The following is a 23,550-nucleotide window of genomic DNA, read 5'->3' on the forward strand; positions in this document are numbered from 1 at the left end:
CAAATGAAGGTAATTAAGTTACACGCAATCCTGATGCTTTGTTTGCAAGCTGTCACGAGAGGGAGCTAAAGCACCAGAGACAGACCTTTGCAATAAACTTCCAGTACCACATTGAACACTGGCATTTTCCTAGAGGTGGATAAATAGGCTGGTATTCAGATGCTATTTACATTCCTGGGTCCTATTATTAGGAGATGCAGACCCACAAATATTTTTATCATTTACTATTTCCCCTCCCCATGCAATATCCCTTTCTCCAACAGCGTCTGAGGCCTGACAGGGAGTTTCAAGAGGGAGTTCTCCAGGTGAAGGAGGAGCAAATACAGGACCCTGGGGGTAAGTGGCTGTCTGTAGTGCGTGTTTGTGTTTGGGGGTTACTTGCTGTGTGCTGAGCTTGTGTCTGTCTGTTTTGTTTGTTTTGTTTGTTTGTAGGACCGTGTGCTGTGGCCGGCAGCTGGAAGCTGTGAGCTTCTAAACAAGGTTTGAAATCTAGAAGCCTCTGTTCATTGGCTGAGCCTTAGTCAGGGGGCAGGGCTATCAAGAAGGCCAAGGATTTATAAAGCAGTGAGCAAGCGACCAGGGAGCTTTGCAACCAGGGACCGCTAACAGGGAGTTTTGAGAGGGAGTGTGGAAAGGGGGCGAGGTACACTTGCCATTCTTTAAAACCTTTAAACTATAATCAAAACTTCTCAATTTAAACAAAAATCCTATCATTAACCTAGGTAGCTGTAGGAGAGAATGCAGGTAGAAGCCTAGCAGCAGAGTGGGGGCTATCCTGTTTATTGCACTCGGTGTAGCATGTATGATTACCTGCCCTGTGGGTGGGTGGCATATGTGTGCATTCAGTACAAGGAGCTCCTGGCCCTCAGAGACCGTGTACGGGCTTTGGAGACCAGGGTGGTGGAACTGGAGGAGCCAAGGGAGGCAGAGAGTATGTTGATGAGGCTTTCCAGGACACTGTAGGTTTGTCCCACCTCCGGTCAGACATCCCCTGTGCTGTTAAGGAGAAAGATTCAAGTTGCAGTGGGGGAGGTTTAGGTTGGATATTAGGAAAAACTTTTTCACTAGGAGGGTGGTGAAACACTGGAATGCGTTACCTAGGGAGATGGTAGAATCTCCTTCCTTGGAAGTTTTTAAGGTCAGGCTTGACAAAGCCCTGGCTGGGATGATTTGATTGGGGATTGGTCCTGCTTTGAGCAGGGGGTTGGACTAGATGACCTCCTGAGGTCCTTTCCAACCCTGATATTCTATGATTCTATGATTCTATGAAAGGCCCAGAGAAGGAAAGCAGTCAACTGAAGCAGAGGGAAACCTTCCCATAGTTGGGACCCTCCTTCCAGATGATGTTGGGGTATCCTCTTGCACTGAGGTTACCACTCCGGGGGAGGGAACTCCAGTCATTAGGGAAAGGCAGGTGTTAGTAATGGGAGATTCAGTCATTTGAAACACAGATAGCTCATTTCAGAGTAGCAGCCGTGTTAGTCTGTATTCACAAAAAGAAAAGGAGTACTTGTGGCACCTTAGAGACTAACCAATTTATTTTAGCATAAGCTTTCATGAGCTAGAGCTCACTTGTTTGTGATGACCGGGAGAACCATATGGTGACTTGCCTGCCTGGTGCGAAGGCTGCGGATCTCTCGAGGCATCTAGATAGACTTATGTGTAGTGCTGGGAGGAGCCAGTGGTCATGCTACATGTAGGTACCAATGACATAGGGAAGGGTAGGAGAGACGTCCTGGAGGCCAAATTTAGGCTGCTAGGAAAGAGACTGAAATCCAAGACCTCTATGATGGCATTCTCAGAAATGCTTCCAGTTCCACACGCAGGGCCAGGTGGGCAGGCAGAGCTTAAGAGTCTCAATGCGTGGATGAGACGATGGTGTAGAGAGGAGGGGTTTAGATTTATTAGGAACTGGGGAAACTTTTTGGGATGGGGGAGCCTATACAGAAAGGATGGGCTCCACCTAAACCAAAGTGGATCCAGGCTGCTGGCACTTAGCATTAAAAGGTTGCAGAGCAGTTTTTAAACTAAGAGATGGGGGAAAGCCGATTGCTGCAGAGATGCACGTGGATCGGACAGAGACTTCTCTTAGAGGAGAGTCTAGTGAGAGAGATTCTCTAGGGTTTAGTCAGGAGGAGAGGATGGATGAGAATAAAGTATGGGCCAGATCAGAAGAGAAACATTCACATAAAGAATCTGACACATCAGAAAAGGGCAGACAAATAAACAGTGACAAGTTTTTTAAAGTGCTTGTACACAAATGCTAGAAGTCTAAATAATAAGATGGGTGAACCAGAGTGCTTCGTGTTAAAGGAGGATATTGATATAATAGGCATCACAGAAACCTAGTGGCATGAGGACAATCAATGGGCCACAATCATTCCGGGGTACAAAATATATTGGAAGGACAGAACAGGTCGTGGGGTGGGGGAGTGGCACTATATGTGAAAGAAAATGTAGAATCAAATGAAATAAAAATCTTAAGTGAATCCACATGTTCCATAGAATCTCTATGGATGGTAATTCCATGCTCTAATAAGATTATAACAGTAGGGATCTATTATCAACCACCTGACCAGGACAGTGATAGTGACAGTGAAATGCTAAGGGAGATTATAAAGAACTCAATAATAGTGGGGGGTTTCAATTATCCCCATATTGACTGGGTACGTGTCACCTCAGGACGAAATGCAGAGACAAAATTTCTCGATACTTTAAATGACTGCTTCTTGGAGCAGCTGATACAGGAACCCACAAGGGAGAGGCAACTCTCGATCTAGTCCTGAGTTGAGCGCAGGATCTGGTCCAAGAGGTAACTATAACAGGACCACTTGGAAATAGTGACCATAATATAGTAACATTTAAGATTCCTGTGGTGGGAAGAACACCTCAACAGCCCAACACTGTGTCATTTAATTTCAGAAAGGGGAATTATGCAAAAATGAGGAGGTTAGTTAAACGGAAATTAAAAGGTACAATGACTAGAGTGAAATCCCTGCAAGCTGCATGGACGCTTTTCAAAGACACCATAATAGAGGCTCAACTTAAATGTATACCCCAAATAAAAAACACAGTAAAAGAACTAAAAAAGAGCTACCGTGGCTTAACAACCACGTAAAAGAAGCAGTGAGAGATAAAAAGGCATCTTTTAAAAAGTGGAAGTCAAATCCTAATGAGATAAATAGAAAGGAGCATAAACACTGCCAAATTAAATGTAGAAATGTACTAAGAAAAGCCAAAAAGGAGTTTGAAGAACAGCTAGGCAAAAACTCAACAGGTAATAACAAAATGTTTTTTAAGTACATCAGAAGCAGGAAGCCTGCTAAACAACTAGTGGGGTCCCTGGATGATTGAGATACAAAAGGAGCACTTAAAGACGATAAAGTCATCGCAGAGAAACTAAATTAATTCTTTGCTTCAATCTTCACAGCTGAGGATGTTAAGGAAATTCCCAAACCTGAGCCGTCTTTTGTAGGTGACAAATCTGAGGAATTGTCACAGATTGAAGTGTCACTCAAGGAGGTTTTGGAATTAATTGAGAAACTTAACAGTAACAAGTCACCGGGACCAGATGGCATTCACCCAAGAGTTCTGAAAGAACTCCAATATGAAATTGCGGAACTATTAACTATGGTTTGTAACCTGTCCTTTAAATCAGCTACTGTACCCAATGACTGGAAGATAGCCAATGTAACGCCAATATTTAAGAAGGGCTCTAGAGGTGATTCTGGCAATTACAGACCGGTAAGTCTAACATCAGTACCAGGCAAATTAGTTGAAACAATAATAAAGAATAAAATTGTCAGACACATAGACGAACATAAATTGTTGTGCAAAAGTCAACATGGTTTCTGTTAAGGGAGATCATAGAATCATAGATGATCAAGGTTGGAGGGGACCTCAGGAGGTCATCTAGTCCAACCCCCTGCTCAAAGCAGGACCAATCCCCTCCCGCCCCCAAAGTCTCTTTCCTTAAGGATCCACAAAGAAAATGGTGGGTAGAATAGCCCATCCCCTCATTATTTTGTCCGCCAAATATACCTAGACTAATTCGGTTTTTCTGTCTCCTTTCAAATCTTTTCCCATCAACATTGGTTATGGGTGTTTGTGACATCTTATGAACTTTCAGATGCTTTTACAGTTGAGCTCACAATTAGAGTAAATGTGTAGGCCCAATAATCACAACAGGCTTTGATAGTGAATGGGGACGAAGAGTAGAGCTGGGTGAATAATGGGTTTTCTGGTTCATTAGCAATTTTGAAAAGTTAAAAAAAAATGATTTCAGGTCCAATCAAAAATGAAAATGTTGGCAAATCAAAGTCTACAAAATTTTCATTTTGAATCCAATAAAACATTTCATTTTCATAAAATGTTGTTTCAATTTTGACCATTTTTAATCTTTTTCTCATTTTTCAAAAATATTGAATTAAAGGAAATTTGAAATGAAAAAGCCATTTCAAACTGAAATTCAAAATGTGTCATTAGATTTTTTTAACAACTCTTTGTTTGTGTGGCTTTTCGAAATGAACAATTTGTCAAAACTGACATAAATTAGCAAAACATTTTGGTGTTCCCAAATCTGCATTTTTCACCAAAAAAAAGTTTCAGATGAAAAATGTTGCCAGGTTCTAGTGAAGAGCTTTGAGATTCTTGAGCAAAATGTGCTGTGTAAATGCATATGAGTTAGTGTACCAGCTTCTTATGCACCCCCTGTGCAAAGTTTGCCAAGGTCTGTGAAAATGGATGGATAGTGCCTCTTCGTTTGGCCAGCCATATTCCCATCCTTAATGGTACAGATTAGTGTATGGAACAGCTTCCATGTGAGGAGAGATTAAAAAGACTGGGACTGTTCACCTTGGAAAAAGAGATGATTAAGGGGGAATAGGATAGTGTTCTATAAAATCTCGAATGGTATGGAGGAAGTGAATAAGGAAGCGTTATTTCCACCTTCACATAACACAAGAACTAGGGGTCACCAGATTAAATTAATAGGCAGCAGGTTTAGACAAACAAAAGAAGGTACTTCTTCACACAATGTACCGTTAACCTATGGAACTCATTGCCAGGGGATGTTGTGAAGGCCAAAAGTGTAAGAGGATTCAAAAAAGAATTAGATAAGTTCATGGAGGATAGGTCCAACATTGGCTATTAGCCAAGATGGTCAGAGATGCAACCCCATGCTCTGGGTGTCCCTAAACCTCTGTCTGCCAGAAGCTGGGACTGGACAACAGGGGACGGGTCACTTGATAAATTGCCCTGTTCTGCTCTTTCCGTCTGATGCATGTGGCATTGGCCACTGTCAGATGACAGGATACTGGGTTAGATGGACCATTAGCCATTCTGGGTCAGACCAGTCTTAGGTTTTTAAAGAAAAGATGTGCCAGCTTAGACCCAGTCTGTCACTCTCGTCATAGCCTTTTAGGAGTCCCACATGTGCAGCACAGAGGGCCTCACACAAGCCAAACCAATGCGTGAATTCCACTCTGTGCGACTGTCTTTGCACACATTTCTTACACAGGTTTTAGCTCACATATATCCAATATGATTGTATGCAAAGGTAAGGATAATTCTGGAGGCATTTTACATGCAGTGCAATGTATATTCCACTAACAGATGTATGAGCATTCATTGCACATACAGGCATTTTGATGTGTGATGCTTTACAGACAAAATTAGGAAATTAACGATCCTGTGACCCTGCCTGCAATTAAGCATGCACTTTGCCTACCTATTACATGCCGTGCTGCTGTGCCTGTTTCCCTCTTCCTTATCCCTGGCTTATATCACTTGTGACATGACAGGAAGGATGAACAGATGTTCTCTGAGCGATATTTGCGATGCCGCCAGTAGTTTTCTCTTCACAGACACTTCCCCGGTTGGCATTCAGCTCCACCATCACTGAGTTTAAGTACCACGCCTTCCCGGCACACACCAAGATCTCCCTCCAAGTGTGATTCTTTGGGATCTGCTGGAAGAACAGGTATGCACAGCTTCCATTCAGTCTTCATCTGGGGGTGAAATAAGTCCAGGCGAAGGTGATGGAAACAGGTTTTGGGGTATATAGTTCTTGCCTCCAAGAATGTCGGAAAAGTGCCCTAAAGTCATTCCCACCTGCTGGCAGATTGATGGTCTATGTGAAATCCACTATAGGGATGGAAGTCCATTTCTTAGTGGGGACAGATCTACCTTTAAAAAGTACAATAATCTTCTCAGATGGCACTGTTTACAATTCTGGTTGGCAGTGTCAGCAGAGAGACCAGGGTTTGCATGCACTGTGGAGACTGAAGTTCTCTCTGCCCTCTAGACAGAGTCTCCCACACCAAGCTAGAGCTGAGACACAATGGCTGATGCTGCTCTCCTATCAGACGCATTCTCTGGATAAATAGGGGACATCTGTCTCCAGTACTGTTAAGGTGGAGGTGGCACCTTTCACCAGTCCTCCTCCTAAAACTATGGGAAGTGGTATCACTGCCCAGAAAAATGCAGAGTGGTCTAACTGGACCAGTAGGATCACTCTTGAAGGCCCTTTGGATATCACGGGGCCTGGCCATCCTCCTGTCTTGTGCAATCTCTGTTTTTCATATGTTCTCCCTTCACAGCCACACGAAACACGCAGAAGGTACCAAATTGCTGTATACTGTGCACGGATAGCACAGCAAAACGACATGCATGCACAGCAAATCAGAAAAACATTGCCCAGCTTCAGTGATGTTATTACTCTGGTTAGCAGTGAGGGGTCAATTTAAGATGTAGCCTGCAGTTCTGTTCTCCAAACAGGGAACTATTGGAGCTCCGCTTGTGCTTCCAAAAAAAACAAAACAAAACAAAACAAACCCTTGCATTCTTCCATCCACTCTTACTGTCAGTCAAGCAATGTTCTTGATATTGTGACCAGTCCAATGAAAATCCAGCCTAGGCCTTTCGGTCTTAACTCATGCCGTTATGGGAAAATAGATGCAAAATAATGATTTAAATACATACTTTTCAGAACTAGCTTAACTCCTTTTCATCCTGGATTCCAAATGCCTTTGCCTTTGAGTCTGATATTAGTAGCTGAATCTCCATTTGGTGTGAGGTTTCCGTCCACAGCCAATGTTTACGTTTGAGCCTTGAGAACCAGGGGAAGGGATTTCCACTTCAAACTCTTCAAAAATTCAGAATGAATTGGCTCTGTTAACTTTAACAATGTTCTGCCTTTGACAGTTAAACATTTAAGTTCTTCTCTTGGAGTCCTGGGGCATGAGTTAAAAGATGGATAAAGAAGTTTGGAAACAAGAGCTAGCTTCATATTTCATTGTGATACATTTCCTCTCTTACCAACCTGCAGCAAGCCTTTATATCTTGATGAAATCCCTCTCTGGAGCGCATCAGGTGTGACCACTTCTAATGAGCCAGCTCCCTGGGAAGGGAGTCACCACATTCTGGAGCTCCTGTCTCTAAAGGGAATCATTCTACACATGAGCATTTAAACTAGTGTGACAGCCATCACATTAGGTGATACACTGGGGACTTCCAGAGCTAAATGCAGGAGCTGCTGCAACTTGAGCTAAAGATCTTTAGCTGGGGCTGGAACAGACTCTAAATCTCTGTGGATCACGCACAGAGGGGTGCCTGTAGCACACCCCTGTCAGTGGGTTACACATGCAGAGGCATTGCCGTGCCTGAGAACTTACTGAAAATCATTACCAATGATAAGTGGAGAGAACTGAGAGTGAAGGGAAGGAAAGGATTGACTTGGGGTGCAAAGGTGGGATGCAGGGTGCATTAGCAAGGAGGAAGTGGAGCAAAAAGAACTCAACATTTCAATCACATTTAAACATCTCAAGGGATTGTTCTGGACCAAACCTCCCAACTCTTTAAGGTCCAGGCATCACAGTAAGTGATGTATGTGCCCATCTACCAAGGAACATGAATTCATCCAGCCAGTCTGTCCCTTCCCTTCTTTAAGGGCCAGATTGCCACACCCATATTCATGTTGGGTAGCACCTTACTCCACGAGTGGTCTCATTGACTTCAGTGGGGTTTCTGAAGGGGTAAGTCACTACTCGTTATCAAAAAGAGTATCACAGTCTTTCCCTAAGTACAGAAGAAATTTGCTGGTGCACAAGTTAGGAGATTGAAAGCAAATAACATCTGAGACCAGTTTGAGAGTTGTGATCCATTGTTCCCTTTCCTTGATTCCTTAAGATATGGAAGACAGTGAGGTTGTTAGAACCGATAATAATGGAGAAAGGAAGATGTACAATGAAAAGAGCACAAGAGACCAGAGACCAGTGGAAAGTGGCAAAAGAAGAATCTGCAAAACCCTTGGATATCTAACAGGAGAAATGAAAGCGTGTGGAGACTGGCTGAAAGGTACAGCCTTTGATTATCTGAAAAGCACCATGGGTAATAAATAACAACTAACTCATTACACCAACAGCAATGTTAACATTTTCTGGGTGCGTATATTGGGCATTAATCCATCTAACTCCCTGATTTGTGTACTTGGAGGCTGTTTGCATATGCAAACACTAGCGTGTCCAGAGTTTGGGGTGTACATTTTTTTTGGCTAAGCCACTTAATTTTCAGAAAGGAAAGTTTAATGTATCATCTTGCCATTACCATGACTGTCCACACATATTGGGCATTTGCACATGCAAAAGGCCATTTAGACACCTAAACAGCCATGTGTTATTACTGTTATTATAAGAAGCACTCATCAGGATTGGGAAACCAATTTAGATTGTAAGCTCTTTGAAACAGGGACTGTCTTTTCATGTTAACGAGTGGCTACAGCACCTAGAACAATGGGGCCCTGATTCCGAACTGGGAGCTTCTATTTGCTACTGCAATACCAGTTATTAATAAACAATAATAATCGTGATGAGTGCTGTGCAAATGTAACGCCGACAGACCCTGGTCGCTGGTGGCCTGGATCAAACCGGGGACCTCTGGAGCTTAGTGCATGAGCCCCTACAGCATGAGCTAAAAGCCAACTGGCTGTTAAGCAGACTCATTCTCTCTCTCTCTAAGTGGTCTTGGTGCCACTAGATGGGACAGAACACCACACCCAGGAGGTGTGGTGGTTACACAAACGTAAAATAAAAAGCAGCCCCTGTCTCAAGTAGCTTACTGTCCATATAGGGACAAAACACAACCAGTGGGTATAGAATACCATGGAGGACAGAAGTAGACATCAAGGGTAGCATTAATAGGAATATGAAGTTGCATATAGTAGATGCATGAACAACTTGAAGGCTTTGTGGCATTTTTTCAATGGTTTGGTTTTAGATAAAAGGATAAGATAAATTAACTAATCTCACCCTCTTCGTACAATAGTCACTGCAGTTGCATAAACATTGAGTTGGCATTTTCTGTGAGCTCCTTGCACACTTGCACAGAGCAGTGTAAATATCATTGTGTTTGGCCCTCGGGCTTCTTATTCTAAAAATGTGGAACTGAAGGATTGTGTGGGCCAACTTGTAGTTGGACAGAAGTGTCAGCAACAAAGATTTAGTTCAGTACTGCTTGTGCTGATGTACTTATGTCTTGCCATGAAGGGGCAAATTTTTAATAATATTTAGGCACCTAATGACATGTTATGGGATAGTGGGGTTTTCAGCAGTATCTAGGTGCCTAACTTCCATTGATTTCAATGGGAGGTAGATGCTTAGACACTCCTGGAAACTCCCGCTAGGCATCCGTTCTTTAAGTGCCTAAATACCTTTAACGATCTGTCCTATGAAACCTGCACCTCAGCATTCTGTGTCTGCATTTTTTCTATGGTAAAAGGGCTGTTCCCTGACATTTCCTCGTCCATCTACACACTGTTTTCAGCCTTGCCTAAAGCCCATTCAGCAGCAGAGTTACACACAGCGGTAGTTTAGTTTTCTCATTAAATTTATAGTGGAATCCTTATGCTGGCTGCCCTGCAAGAAAGACTAGTTGTGACTTTCATAAACTCTTCTTTAGTAATCTGGCCAAGTGCTAGATAGTGGTGAACTCTACCAACTGCAATACATCTCAGTTAGCTTTTTCATGTGCCAGATGTAAAATATGTCCAGGCACCAATAAATCAGAGACAAGTTTTACAGTCTTGTTGATACATTGATGGCAACAGAATGGAGGCAGACACTGCAAAGCTAAGTGTGTTTCAAGAAAGCCACGCTGGAATGATGTCTTATTCCCAGAATTTTTATTTGATTTCTTTCAGATAAACCTCTAGTTGTTCAGTTTATTGACTGGGTCCTACGGGGAATATCCCAGGTGATGTTTGTCAACAACCCACTCAGTGGGCTCCTTATTCTAGCCGGTCTGTTGATCCAGAATCCTTGGTGGACACTCACAGGCTGTTCAGGAACTGTTGTCTCAACATTAACGGCACTTATTCTGAGCCAGGACAGGTAGGTTTGGCCTTTGCATTTGGAATTTTTAAATAAATTGGCAACTGAACTTTAAAATATTGTGCTACCCATTAGTGGTGTGTAAGGCCCAGGTTTGAGCAGATCCATTCTTTGGTGATGCTGAACAGTGAGTTAAAACCTTTGCTCGCATTACATAAACCACGGTTATTGCACTGAATGGCCTATAATCTCTGATCTAGGAAAGGTACAGTCTAGTATGCTAAAAGCACTATAAAACACCTCAGGTTCTAATCCTGGCTCTGTCACTGTCTTGCTATGTGGCAAGTCACTTACCCTTTGCATCTCCATTCTCTTGTCTGGTAAATGGAGCTGATAACAAACATCATGATAGGGTTGTGAGGTTAAGTATATAAAAGCAGTTTGAGAGCTAGTGGATGGACGTGTTATTTGAGCAGTTATAGGTATTTTATCTGGGCAGTCAAGTGCTCCCCTCAGCTATTGTACCTGAGCACATCACAGTCTTTAATGTATTTATCCTCACAACACCTGCCTGAGGTAGGGCAGTGCCATTATGCCATTTTTACAGAAAGGGAACTGAGGCACAGAGACACTAAGTGATTTGCCTGAGCTCACACAGGAAGTTTGGGGTAAAACGGGATAAAACCTGGGTCTCTCCAGTCTCGGTCCAGCACCTGAGCAACTGGACCAGCCTTTCTCTCCACAGGTTTTGGTTGCAGTTGCATGAGGGAAGAATTGTGGCCCCAATATTCAGGTAAAATAATCAATGAGGAACGTGACTGTGGTTTGGGGCCTCAAGTAGTTTAGTGAGCAAGGAGGAGTAGCTTTCTGGTTACGTGCAATCTAGAATAGATTTCTTTTACATTCAGATTTTCTGTTGCTGTTACAATGCAGTGTCTGTGGGTTATTAGAAATGTGCTGGGTAACCCACAAACTTTCAGCTGCCCTCTGAACATGGGGTACCAAGCAACACCATTGCTATGGCACCAATTGTGCTAACCCCAGCTACTTACTTGTGTGAATGGTCACATTGTTCATCAGCTCAATGTTGTCACTTTGCCAGATGTAGGACTTCTGGAAATTGCATTTCAGTGCAAGAAAGAGTGATTCACTGGGATGCGGCTCTGGTGTATACAGGGCCTTTAGGGCCAATTGCTTTCTAGTAACCGTTTCAAGTCAATTGTCTTTCTCCCACAGATCGGCCATAGCAGCAGGACTGTTCGGCTACAATGGGGTCCTGGTGGGACTGCTCATGGCTGTGTTCTCTGACAAAGAAGACTATTACTGGTGGCTTCTACTGCCAGTTGTTGTTACATCCATGGCCTGGTAAGTCACACTGGTTTTATTTTCTGTAGACCAAGGTAAACATTTCTAGTTCTTCTTTTCCTATATGACTCTCAATGAACACTTATTGATACTAACAGGAGTTTTGCAAACACTTCAAGCACTTAGTTTCAGATTCTTTCTGTTAAATCCTACCCTACAGTTTCAGTTCTGATATTCACCACTTTCTGTCCTAAACTGTGCCATTTTGCTATGGGCTGTTAAACAGCTTCTGCATTGCACCTCAGAGGCGGATGCACTTTGTTTGTTTGTTTGTTTGTTTGTTTGTTTGTTTGTTTGTTTGAGGAGTCATTCCTGTATGTGCATAGCTTGTGGTGAGCTTTGGCATCCTTTGCCCTGGAATTTAAATGGTTTTTAGTAAACCTATACAATTGATTATAGCAAATGGGCAAAATGCTTCCCCAACTTACAACCTGTGCAAATGCATGAGGTCAGTGGATCAAATTCACTGCTGGTATAATCATACCCACCAGTAAAACTATGCTCACTTGCATCACTAAATCTGACCCAGTGGATCTGCACAGGACTGAATTTGATCCTGCCTTTCTTCGGTCTTTAACTAATACTCTACAAAATTAACCCATGTAAGTACACTTGATTCCAAGCAATGTATTCTTTAAAATTAAATTTAGCTTTTAATTGTGGCTTTTAATCATGTTACAGAATCAATTTTAATATAAATGTTTTAATCAAAATTAATTCAAGTTTTGCATTTTTAATGGCTTGTCTTAATAAGACGTAAATCTGTGTTGCCTTGTACTCATCTTACAATTTTATTTCTATAGACTTCATAAATGAAGGTCTCATTGTACCAATCTCCTGAAACCCAGAACATTTTGCAGAATGTTGTAGCGTTTCTTAAATGCGGCCACCATGGCTGCAAGCGGCCACCAGAGGCTTTTCTTGTGGCCACACAGCCTCCTGGGCAGTGATTGTGGGGGAGGGTACAAAGCAGCGCCCCCTCCCCTGAGCCACAAGGAGGAGTTGGACCCTGCCCCCCTCTGGAGCAACAAACACTGGAGGAGCAGACAACCAGACTGAGTTCCCCACCTTCCTGGGGATGGTGGGACTCAGGCTTCGAGCTTCAGCCCTGGGGTGGCGGGCAGAAGTCTCCGGCTGCGCGGCGCTGGGCTCCGGCCATGGGCTGAGCAGTGGCGCGCTCCATTCCCCAGTCTCAGGGCTCCATCCCTGGGCTCACCACCCCAGTTATTGCCCCTGGCACCCACTGCCTCCCCTGGGCTTACCGCTCCCTTCATCACCCCTGCTGCCTTCCTACCACCTCCCCATCCAAGGGTTAAGAGCAGGACGAGGCGAGGCAGGGCAGGGGTAGGGGCTTGGGGGAAGTAGGCAGGTGGGGGGAGGGGTCTGGGGCTCAGCAGGGGGTTGAGCACGCCTGGAGGAAGCCGGCGCCTGTGCCCCTGGAGTTGTTTACTGTTTCAGCGACCCACCTTAATCTTCCCCCACCGCGTTTAGTTTCTGGAGGAGCCGTGGTAACCCTTTCCCCCCTGCCTCCCAGACCCATACAATGGAACAGAAGCCATTCATAAATGTAATACAAAGGTCCCCAAAGCTACTGGGTTGCTGTGTCTGCCACAGAGCTATTTGAAAGATTTTAAAACTTGACATTTCAGCGACATTTTTGTCAAAACTTTGAAGTTCAGTTTACAAAAGAGCAACATGTTCTGTGAAAACGCTGTCCTACTTTTCAATCCGTTATAGAGCTATGGAGAAACATTAGAAATGTGGCATTTCAACAAAGAAAATGGCGGTGAGGGGGATTCACAGAAGCGCTGACCTCTTTTTCTACTCGTTCTCGCAAAGGAGTCTTCTGCACATTGCTCTGATAACTGAAATCCTTTTAAGAGAAACGCCTTGATCTGAGATTAAATAAGGATTATTACACAGTTTTCCTGTTGATCATAGCCACAAAAGGGGACATAGGATATTGCATTAGAAATGCCAAATGTTTTTGGTTAAAATCAGCACCAACTGAAAATCCCTCTAACACCCAAACTCACCTGTTAACTCTTTTTTAAAATACGGGCTACGCTGAGCTCTCTGCTAACTTCAGTGGATTTGCACAGGTGTAACTGAGAGCAGAAGTTGACTGTGCTCAGTCCTCAGCTGGTATAAATTGGCATAGCTCTGAAGCCAATAGAGACACACTCATTTCCATCAGTGGGGTATCTGACTGGCCTAGACTTTCCACATGCTTTTAGATTTATTGATTCCAGTCCGGTCTGGGAGATGAATTATCAATATGCCACCAGAAAGACTGTTTCTATGATATATTCATCTAGACTGGAAACCAGGAGGTCTGGAAATCTCCCAAGAAATCCTGTTCTTGTGAGATCTGTTGCCCAATTTCCTGAGCCAAGAGGTTTGGACAAGGTTATATTAAGCATCCAGTCTTTTGGGTGCTTCTTAGTGATGGATCTTCTAATATTTTGTGGCTCATTCACCACTGCTTTACATGCCAGGAATAAAGCTAATTTATTTATCTTTTTTATAAAAAGGAAACTTGGACTTCAAATAATACTTTACAAATTAATGCGGCCTGATTGAAGTGGTGCTGAGCAACATCAATTCTCATTGGTTACAGGTGCTCATTTGGGGCTCATGCCTTAAGATGGTGCTAGGTAGCATTCTGTGAGTGCTTATCTCATGTCGGTTAAAGTGACGTGAGAGAATCACTGATTGGAGTCTCCTAAGGAGATTAGAGTTTTCTGAGTTTCACTGGGATTTCGGACTGAAATGGTGGGGATATTTTTCACCATTCCAGCTGAGATAAACAAGCTGTAACTGTTTCTTTTTATTCTTCTCTTTTCAGCCCCGTTCTTTCCAGTGCTTTAGGTTCAGTCTTCAGGAAATGGGACCTTCCTGTTCTCACCCTGCCTTTCAATATTGCTGTGTCTCTTTACTTGGCCGCCACTGGGCACTACAACCTCTTCTTCCCTACAGCGCTCATTCAGCCTGTAACATCAGTGCCCAATATCACCTGGTCTGAAATCAAAGCGCCACTGGTAAGGTCCACTAAAGAAAGGAGAAATATTCCACACCCTTGCAAAAGATAAATAGGAGGGCTCTTGCCTCTAGGTAACAGGCTCAAATACAGCCCAGGTTAACAACATCTGAACCTCCTGAGCATCCAACAACTCCTATGAAATGAATCGGTCATCTCTGCCCACTTCTTAAAAGAGGATTAGCCACTTCACAAAAAACTCCACCAAAATGGCATGATCCCCAATTTTGGTGGTTTCAGGGGAAAGACTAAGGATTCAGACTGACCACGGACTTTGAACTACTCCCTCTACTTAGAGGTGGGCCTCACATGACCAGACCTAAGGCAAGTTGCGGGGACAGCTTGGGGAAAACTTGCACTTCAACTGTGCTTGTCCTGTGGTTGAATAGACACTGTCAGTCGAACACCTTTCACCAGAAGCTGACCCCTATATCTGGGGTCGGGAAGGAATTTTTCCCTGAGTCAGTTTGGCAGAGACTCTGAGAGGTTTTTTCCCTTCCTCTGCAGTCTGGGGCATGGGTCACTTGCAGGTTTAAATTAGAGCAAATGGTGGATTCTTTGTAACTTGAAGTCTTTAAACCATGATTTGAGGACTTCAGTAACTCAGCCAGAGGTTAGGGGCCTGTTACAGGACTGGGTGGGCGAGGTTATGTGGCCTGCATTGTGCAGGAGGTCAGACTAGATGCTGATGATTTTCCCTTCTGAACTAAAAGTCATTGAACAACCAAAGAAAAGAGAGAAAAAACATGATCACAAACAAAGAACCTGAAACGCATTAACACTCAGGCACCTTTATACCACTCTGGCCATGTAAAGGGATGGAAAAGTTGGGAGTAAACTAAATTTCCACTGTCAAAGTGGCATAAAGGGGCCTTAGTGTAAATGCCATAATGTTCTAGGCAGCAATTCTAGGGGGTTACAGACTCAAATTGAAGGGGAGTAAACCAGATTGAATTTTGAGTTGATTTATATTAAGGTGAATCAACACTCTCATTATTTGCCATTCTTCATGGTTTAGACTCAGAAATTCATGGGCCTTCTGCTTATTAAATGAAAAGGATTTTACATCTATCCCTCCAGGCCCACAAACAGCAATTCCAGGCCCCAGGGCCATCCCTAGGGGGGGTGCGGGGCCTGGGGCGGAAATGACAAATCCGTCACTTCCGGGACTGACCCATCACTTCTGGGACCAACCGTGTTGGCCAATCGCGCCGGCCCGCAGGACACCCCAAAGCACGGGGCACGGAGCAGTCACCACCACACGGCCCACCCAGGTGATTTTAAAGGGAATGGGGACACCCGGCTGCCCCGCTGCCATGGTAGCAGCGGCCGGGGCTCCTTGAGCCCTTTTAAATCGCCCAGGCCCCTTGGCAGTAGCCGCCCTTTGCCCTCCCCTCCCATCGGCAGGCATGTATCCTTCACTTCTTGCATGTGTCTGCTTTTAGTGTTCGGAGTCACAGGTAAGAATGCTCCCTGGCTTTCTCTGTGCAGGGTGTATTTGTGATCCAGGATTCCAGAAGATATTAGGGGGAGTTAGTAAAGCTATGCTGACTCAGTAGATGCGTGATGAAACTCTGGGTATTTTTTCCATTTTTTTTTTCAAATTTGCCGGTTTTATTTAATTAAAAGTCTGAGGAATTATTACAGTATCTAGCACCATGCTCCAGATTCTAGAAGGACACCAAACATACATACCTGGGAGGAAACCCACATTCTGTAGAAGGAGCTATGATATTCTGGGGTGCAATCCAGACCAGTGAGAGGCTGTGTCACCCCTGCCCTGCAAACTCAGGTGCCTCACCATGCTTTGCTGCTCTCGCTCCCAGCTGAGCCCCTCCCAAACAGCCTGCCAGCATGCAGGTTACACCCTGAGTGTCTGTGTATTGCTTCAGCCTGCCAGCCACACATCAGTCACACACTGGCTTTCACCATCCTTGGTTACCACTTGCCGGATGACCCCCAGCACACTCACAGTCCTGGATTTCCTCCCAAAACATGTGTTCTATACTGTCTAGCTATCTCCTGGACAGTCCAGACATATTACCTCTGTAGCCCCCTCTAAGGGGATCAATATACAACAGTCCGCTACCATAAATGAAGTTACCCAAATAATTCACAGCACTGGATTGGTTTTAATTGAAGAATAAAACGCATTTATTTAACTACAAGGAGATAGGTTTTACATAAGGACAAATATAAGGCACTAAAGTCAGAAATGGTGATGAGAAATAAAGATAAAACACTTCCTAGCACTAAACTTAACAAACAAGACTTGGTTCAAGGTGAGATCTCATACCACATGTTTCCAGTAATATTGGCTAGCATCTGCTCCCAAAGTCCAGCATCAGTGTCTTTTCTCTTCTTAGGTCAAAAGGAGAGAGATGTATAGGGAGAGATAACTGGAGATGGTTTTTCCCATCACTTTTATTGGTCAGTCACCCTTTGAGATGCATTTTCCTGGGGCTTCCCTCTAGGTAAAGCTCATTCCCACTCTGAGGTTGGAGTCAAAGAGTATGGAGGTGAAAGGGATTCCATGCTGTTGTTTGCTAAGATGCAAATCTCTTTGTTCTTGCCCCCCTTTCCTTGCCAAAGAATGGTCACTTAACATGGGATTGCCTATCAACTTTGAAGACACCTGAGTAGCGGAATGAACTTGCCCTTTGTCTTTGAGAAACAGGTTTTTCCACTCCCCAGCTTGTCTGGTAAACCTGTTCAAACCCATTTCAGTCATGAGTTCAGCTAATGTTAATAACTTTACATATAACGTTGCTACACACATTTCACCATGATATTATTGACCAGCAAGTTATTCATTTTCAAATGATACCTCACAAGGCATATTTTGTACAGATATTATTACAAAGCTGTATAGGATGTGAATACAGGGGTACATTCCACCACAGGAGCATGCATTGAAAATTATCTGTGACGATTCTGGTTGTTCCTTAAAATGAAAGAGATTCCAGGCTGTAGGCTATCCATGGTTATGAGCTATAGGGAGGCATTCTGAGGCAAGGAAGACTGGTCAGTTGGTGTGGCCTGCATGTTTATAGGGATACTCCTCAAGAACTGGTCTTTTTCCATGCACAAGGAGTGGGACTAGCTTGCAGAAAGAATCGTCCCAGGGAACTGCGTCACAGTTCCTGATGACTAGACCATGGGGTACGTTATCACTGGTTTGGAGAATATGTCCACTACAGCTGGTTGGAAAATATTTGTCAGCATATCTTTTCAACAAAAACTGCCATTTTCATCTAAATAAAAACACTTAGAAAAATGTTTTTGATTTTTGATGAACGTTCCCAGAGGGAAAAAAGCTATTTAAAAATGAAGAAATTCATTTCTGAACATTCTTGTTTGGGGGATTGTTCCAAAATTTCATTTCAGATTTTATTTAATTTTTCTATTTTTATATTATTTGTACATTACTTCACAACATGTAGCATGCACTACTACTAATGAAATGTCATAATAGGATATCATATAATAGTTGAAAAAGTCTGTTTTCATTTTATTTTATTTTTAAAATTACTAAGGGCAGCTGCTACTTAGTACTGCCTGAAACACCTTATCCTCTTTTCTAGGGTGAAGTGTCCCCTGTTTGTGTTTTAATGCCACAGTTTGACACTTTGACCCCGTGTTTTCTAACAAACAGACACTGAAATAATTGCCATTTTGCCTTGATTATAATAATGTGTCCTTTTCAAACCAATGTCGCAGCTGCTACAATCCATTCCAGTTGGCATTGGTCAGGTGTACGGCTGTGATAATCCCTGGACTGGTGGCATCTTCCTGGTTGCTTTACTCATCTCCTCTCCACTCATTTGCTTGCATGCTGCAATCGGATCAGCAGTGGGGATGCTGGCAGGTACTTACCAATGACCATGACTTACCAAGGTTATTTTCTTCAGAGTAACAGCCGTGTTAGTCTGTATTCGCAAAAAGAAAAGGAGTACTTGTGGCACCTTAGAGACTAACCAATTTATTTGAGCATAACGAAAGCTTATGCTCAAATAAATTGGTTAGTCTCTAAGGTGCCACAAGTACTCCTTTTCTTTTTTCAAGGTTATTTTTGTAATTTATAACATTTACCAGTACCTTGACTGCAGTTATTACATAGTTCTGTCCAACACTTTGTGGCTTCTGCTTTCATGGGTCTGGACATGGTTTTGATTTGCAGTCAAATCCTTGAGCTTGGATCTCAATTTTGGGTTTTATTCAAACCCAATATGGTGAAGGCAAAACTCGGAAGAAAAGAGTAGAGTTCTGAAAAAGCTCTGTTCATTGCAAGTTTTTGTGTTCTACCAAGGAGACCTGCTGTAGCTCTATGACTAGTCATCACTAGTTATGTTATGAAACCAAGACTCATCCACTATGCCCATCTTGGAAAATTTGTGCCCATCCAGAGATGGCAGTAAGTTTTGTGTTGTGCTTTGGACCCATAAGTGTTTTGCAGAAGACTCAGGCCATTTTCTTTCCATATTTCATCTGGTTTGGGATGGTTGCTACGTTTTGCATAGGTCTAGTATTTAATCCAAATGATTCAGCAGGTTTTCCTACAGGGGAAGGTGAGGAGAGGAAGGGGTTGGAAAAGGGGAATCATAAACAAGAAAGTGAATAGAGGAGTCACAGTGGGAAATGGATTAGTCCAAACAAGTGGTGATATGAGCATCCAAATTCAAGTTATCAGAGCTGGTAATGTCTCAGGGTGGCCTGGTCTCCGGAGGTTGTGCTTCCCTGTTTGCTGGTGATGCTGAGTCCAGTGAGAAATCTCCAATGAGCTCTTGTAAGGCCAGCCCAGGAAAAGACCCTGAGTTACTGTCCTGCTGGTTAAAGCCCACAGAGGTGGAGACTGACTGGGTCCCAGCATCCCTGGCAGCTTGGGACCATGGGAGATCAGCTTACTTCCCTGCTGCTGCCTGGGCTACTATTGTGCCAGGACTGGTTAATTTTCTTGAGCCAGAACACCCATTGAGCTTAGAAGGAGTTTTGCCTGAGTGAGAACTTTAGGACTGGTCCAAATTCTGGGCTTTATTACATCATCATAAATATGGAATAAGTATAGCCATTGACTTCAGCCTATTTCCTCCATATTAGCAATGGTGTGACTGAGAACACAGTTATCTTTTAGTGCAGATGTAATGGGAAAATAATTCTGTGTTGATGCCAAGGAATTTGTGAAGAATAATATCTGATATCTAAAACTTGGCAATAGCTAGATATCATAAACTGTGTCTTTTGCCTTACAGCGCTGACCATTGCAACACCATTTGACAGGGTCTACTTTGGCTTGGGGAGTTACAACTGTGTGCTTGCTTGCATTGCAATCGGAGGCATGTTCTATGCTCTTACCTGGCAGACACACTTCCTGGCACTTGCCTGTGGTATGTATCCTACAGGATGTGGAAAGCAGAAATCCAAAGCATGCAAAATAGCAGTGGGAATTCTGCAGATTTAGTGTCAGTTGTGGCCGTGCTGGCAAAAGCGTGCGCATCCACTGGTCTTGTATAGTCTTCATAGTGCCTTTGTCCTTTTCACAGCATTATTTTGTGCCTATGCTGGAGCAGCCCTTGCTAATATCCTGTCTGTGGTAAGTTTATATGTATTTTGGCTTTGTCATAATATCAGAACATAGAAAATTTTGTATTACAGCAATGACAGTTTTGACAGCAATGGAGTAAGAATTCTGCACTCCAGTGGGGTTTATTGTATAGATTCTATCTGGTATATTGTGAGATTATAGATGCTACTGCTGAGAGTAAGAGTTCAGAGAACTTCAAACCACGCTATCCTCTGTGTGTACTTGTGTATATAGTTGAATTCCAACAACCATTTCTGGAATGAGATACAACTTTTTTCTACCCTTCCCTTTTCAGTTGCCCATAACTTTCCCAGACAAACTCCTTTTGGCTGGTATTTTCTTTATTTGTTCCCCATTTTTCCTTGCTTTGTCTCAATCCAATCATTTTTTGTTTAAAGTTTGTTGCAGCCATTTTTGGGGATTGTTAATGTGGAGAAAGAATATCTTTTCTCAGATGGTAAAAATATAAAATGTATGCCAATATAACTCAAAAATAGTTGAAACTAGAACCATCAAACTGTGCTTGTTTTTTAGATCTCACTTGGGGGATCAAAACTAAAGCCAAGTTTGAAGACAATAGGTTTGGTAGCTTTAAATACATGAATGTTTAAAGACAGCAATTTCATATACACATATTAAAATGTACCCATCTGATTTCTTTGTTAACACATTGTATCTAGAGTGGTTTAGAGAAGAAAACCTGTATAAATAGGATGCCTCTGTTACATACACCTGAATTAAGGATGCATCAGGAAAAGGATGATTGGACCTGGTGTCCTCATTTTTAGAAGAATGCAGTTGGAGAGTCACAAGAACCCAAGATTTCAGAGTAACAGCCGTGTTAGTCTGTATTCGCAAAAAGAAAAGGAGTACTTGTGGCACCTTAGAGACTAACCAATTTATTTGAGCATAAGCTTTCATGAGCTACAGCTTCATGCATCCGATGAAGTGAGCTGTAGCTCACGAAAGCTTATGCTCAAATAAATTGGTTAGTCTCTAAGGTGCCACAAGTACTCCTTTTCTTTTTAAGAACCCAAGAGTAATCTTGGTCAGATACATTTTTGCACCAATTTAATTTTAGACTTTTAGGGTCCCAATGGAACTTGCTCCCTTTTTTCCCTTGTAACCTTGCCGGCTTTGCATTGCTATCTGTGTTGCCAGCAAGGGGTAGGGATATGAGTGTGTTTGGGGGGAATATCGGGGAGGAGAGATGAGGAAAGTGCATCATAATCGTCAAAACTGTTCTTTGAGAAAGTACATTCTTCTCAGGCTTCTGACTTAAAGCTGGCGAGTTAAGCAAAGGGAATAATAAAAATGTGATATAAAATTCTGTCAACACATTCTTTTTCCCCCACCCAGATTGGATTACCAGCCTGCACCTGGCCTTTCTGCTTCTCAGCACTTCTCTTTTTGCTACTAACTACAAATAACTCCGCAATCTACAAGCTGCCACTCTGCAAAGTCACTTATCCAGAAGCCAACCGAGTCTACTACCTGAGAATGAAAAGAAGAGAGCAGAAACCCACCGGTGATTAGCCAATACAAATGGAAGACAATTTGTGATCCCCAATGTAGCTGCACATATTGATCTCAAAAGCACATGAATTAGAAGTTTCAGTACTATCTGTCAAACACACACACGTGTCAGCAATTCATGTCTTCAGCAACTATGTGTTGTTCTATGAGGGCTGAGTTTATATATATCATATTTTGGAGGAAATGTTTGTTCATGATCTAAGCTTCATAAAATTCATTCAGGTAACATAATGGGTGTCTTACAGATGTATATGATACTAATTTGAAACAAATTATTATTATTATTATTATTATTATTATTATTATTATTATTATTAATATTGTAGGAGTTGACTTTTATTTTACATTTGCATGGTAGCACAATAAGGACCCAAACCAGACTAGGATTTTTGGATGCTGCCATAATATAACAATAATACTATGAGAAGAACCTTGTAATGATCAGTGGTTAAAATCAAGAAGTAGTATGTTAGTAATGCAACAGATAGACTGACTGATTTTCTCTTTTGGGATCACATAAATCTTGTCTAAGCCCCCAAATCCCATAATTAAATCCATAGTATAAATTGTTAAAATACTTATTGAATTCATCATCTTTCTCTGTAGTCTGCTGTCTTTTCCTTATTTTACATTGCAATTAAGATATTCATATTTTCCCTCTATCATCAGACTAGGGAAATGACTTACTTATAATTGTGTTTGGCCATTAACACCATCTTCTCCATCATACAAACAGAAAAATAACAATCCCCAACGAAAAACACAAAAGAGTGTGTCCATCTTACCTATGTTATACCATTCATCCAGCTGGGAGCAGCAGAAGGAAGAATGGGGACTTGGAGGAAGACTGGGACAAATGCAGTTACTGTTATATCTTTTCTCTTCATTGTCCTATCAGGACAACCCCTCTAAAGCAGAGGTAATGAACAAATAGCCAAGTCAAATATTCGCATTGGATTGGTCCACACCCTATTTATCCAGATGAAGCACTGGACTTAGTGCCAGTTGTGGGACATTCTCTGGGCCTGGCTCTCTGTTGCATTGCCCCTTAGGGTGGTTATTTACGTGAGTCCAAAATGAGTGGAGAAAAGAACTGGTCGGGAATTTTTCAACACAACATTTTTTGTCGGAAAAAGCCAATTCATCAGAACCAAAACTTGTTGCAGAAAAGGGGTCTGTTTCGATACATTTTTCAACTCAAAAATTTTGAGAAGTTCTGAAACTGTCAGAATGTTTTGTTTCAACATTGTAAAGAATTCCAATGTTCTGGTTCAAAGTGACTCTATATTTCAAAATGCACACTGATCGTAGTAAAAAAAAAATTTTTAACGGTCAAAATAAAAATGTTTTGAAATTATGAAAAAATGTTTCACGTGACCAAAAATATTTGCGGGGGGGGAAGGGATTCTCAGTTAATGAAATTTTGAGATTTCAGCTTTTTGTTCTGATTCATGAAGGGACATTTTTCATTATCCTGAAAATGTTCACAGGATAGGAAAACCATTCCCCTCCCAGCTCTTGTCAAGAACTCTACCAAAACAGAACGGCAGCATTTTGCACCTGCTTTGCCCTCTCTTGGCTAAAAAAAGCCTTTGTGCCAAGCATAAACATAGACGCAAGTGGGCTTAAGTACTAAAATCAGATCCTACAAGATAAAGCTTCACCTAAAAACTGAAGGAACATAAGGCTTAAGTGAAATGAAG

The 23,550-nt window shown here is 42.5% G+C and overlaps 1 protein-coding gene across 3 annotated transcripts in view; it reads left to right on the forward strand.

Annotated features, from left to right (window-relative positions):
• LOC102943174 (urea transporter 2) overlaps window positions 1–23,290 on the forward strand; it is a 390,889-nt gene extending 367,599 nt beyond the window's left edge. For 2 of the 3 annotated variants that reach the window (XM_043547345.1, XM_007055176.4), the window contains 10 exons: window positions 264–336; window positions 5,865–5,980; window positions 8,188–8,355; window positions 10,196–10,385; window positions 11,562–11,690; window positions 14,539–14,731; window positions 18,451–18,598; window positions 19,980–20,114; window positions 20,271–20,320; window positions 21,671–23,290. In XM_043547345.1, the coding sequence (XP_043403280.1) occupies window positions 8,190–8,355; window positions 10,196–10,385; window positions 11,562–11,690; window positions 14,539–14,731; window positions 18,451–18,598; window positions 19,980–20,114; window positions 20,271–20,320; window positions 21,671–21,847 (1,188 nt within the window). In that variant the 5' untranslated portion in view covers window positions 264–336; window positions 5,865–5,980; window positions 8,188–8,189 and the 3' untranslated portion in view covers window positions 21,848–23,290. The remainder of the gene's footprint in view (window positions 1–263; window positions 337–5,864; window positions 5,981–8,187; window positions 8,356–10,195; window positions 10,386–11,561; window positions 11,691–14,538; window positions 14,732–18,450; window positions 18,599–19,979; window positions 20,115–20,270; window positions 20,321–21,670) is intronic. The other variant, XM_043547346.1, reaches the window with a different exon arrangement.
• Window positions 23,291–23,550: the final 260 nt, after the last annotated feature.

Source organism: Chelonia mydas, chromosome 5 (genome assembly GCF_015237465.2).
Source record: "Chelonia mydas isolate rCheMyd1 chromosome 5, rCheMyd1.pri.v2, whole genome shotgun sequence".
Lineage (NCBI taxonomy): Eukaryota > Metazoa > Chordata > Testudines > Cheloniidae > Chelonia > Chelonia mydas.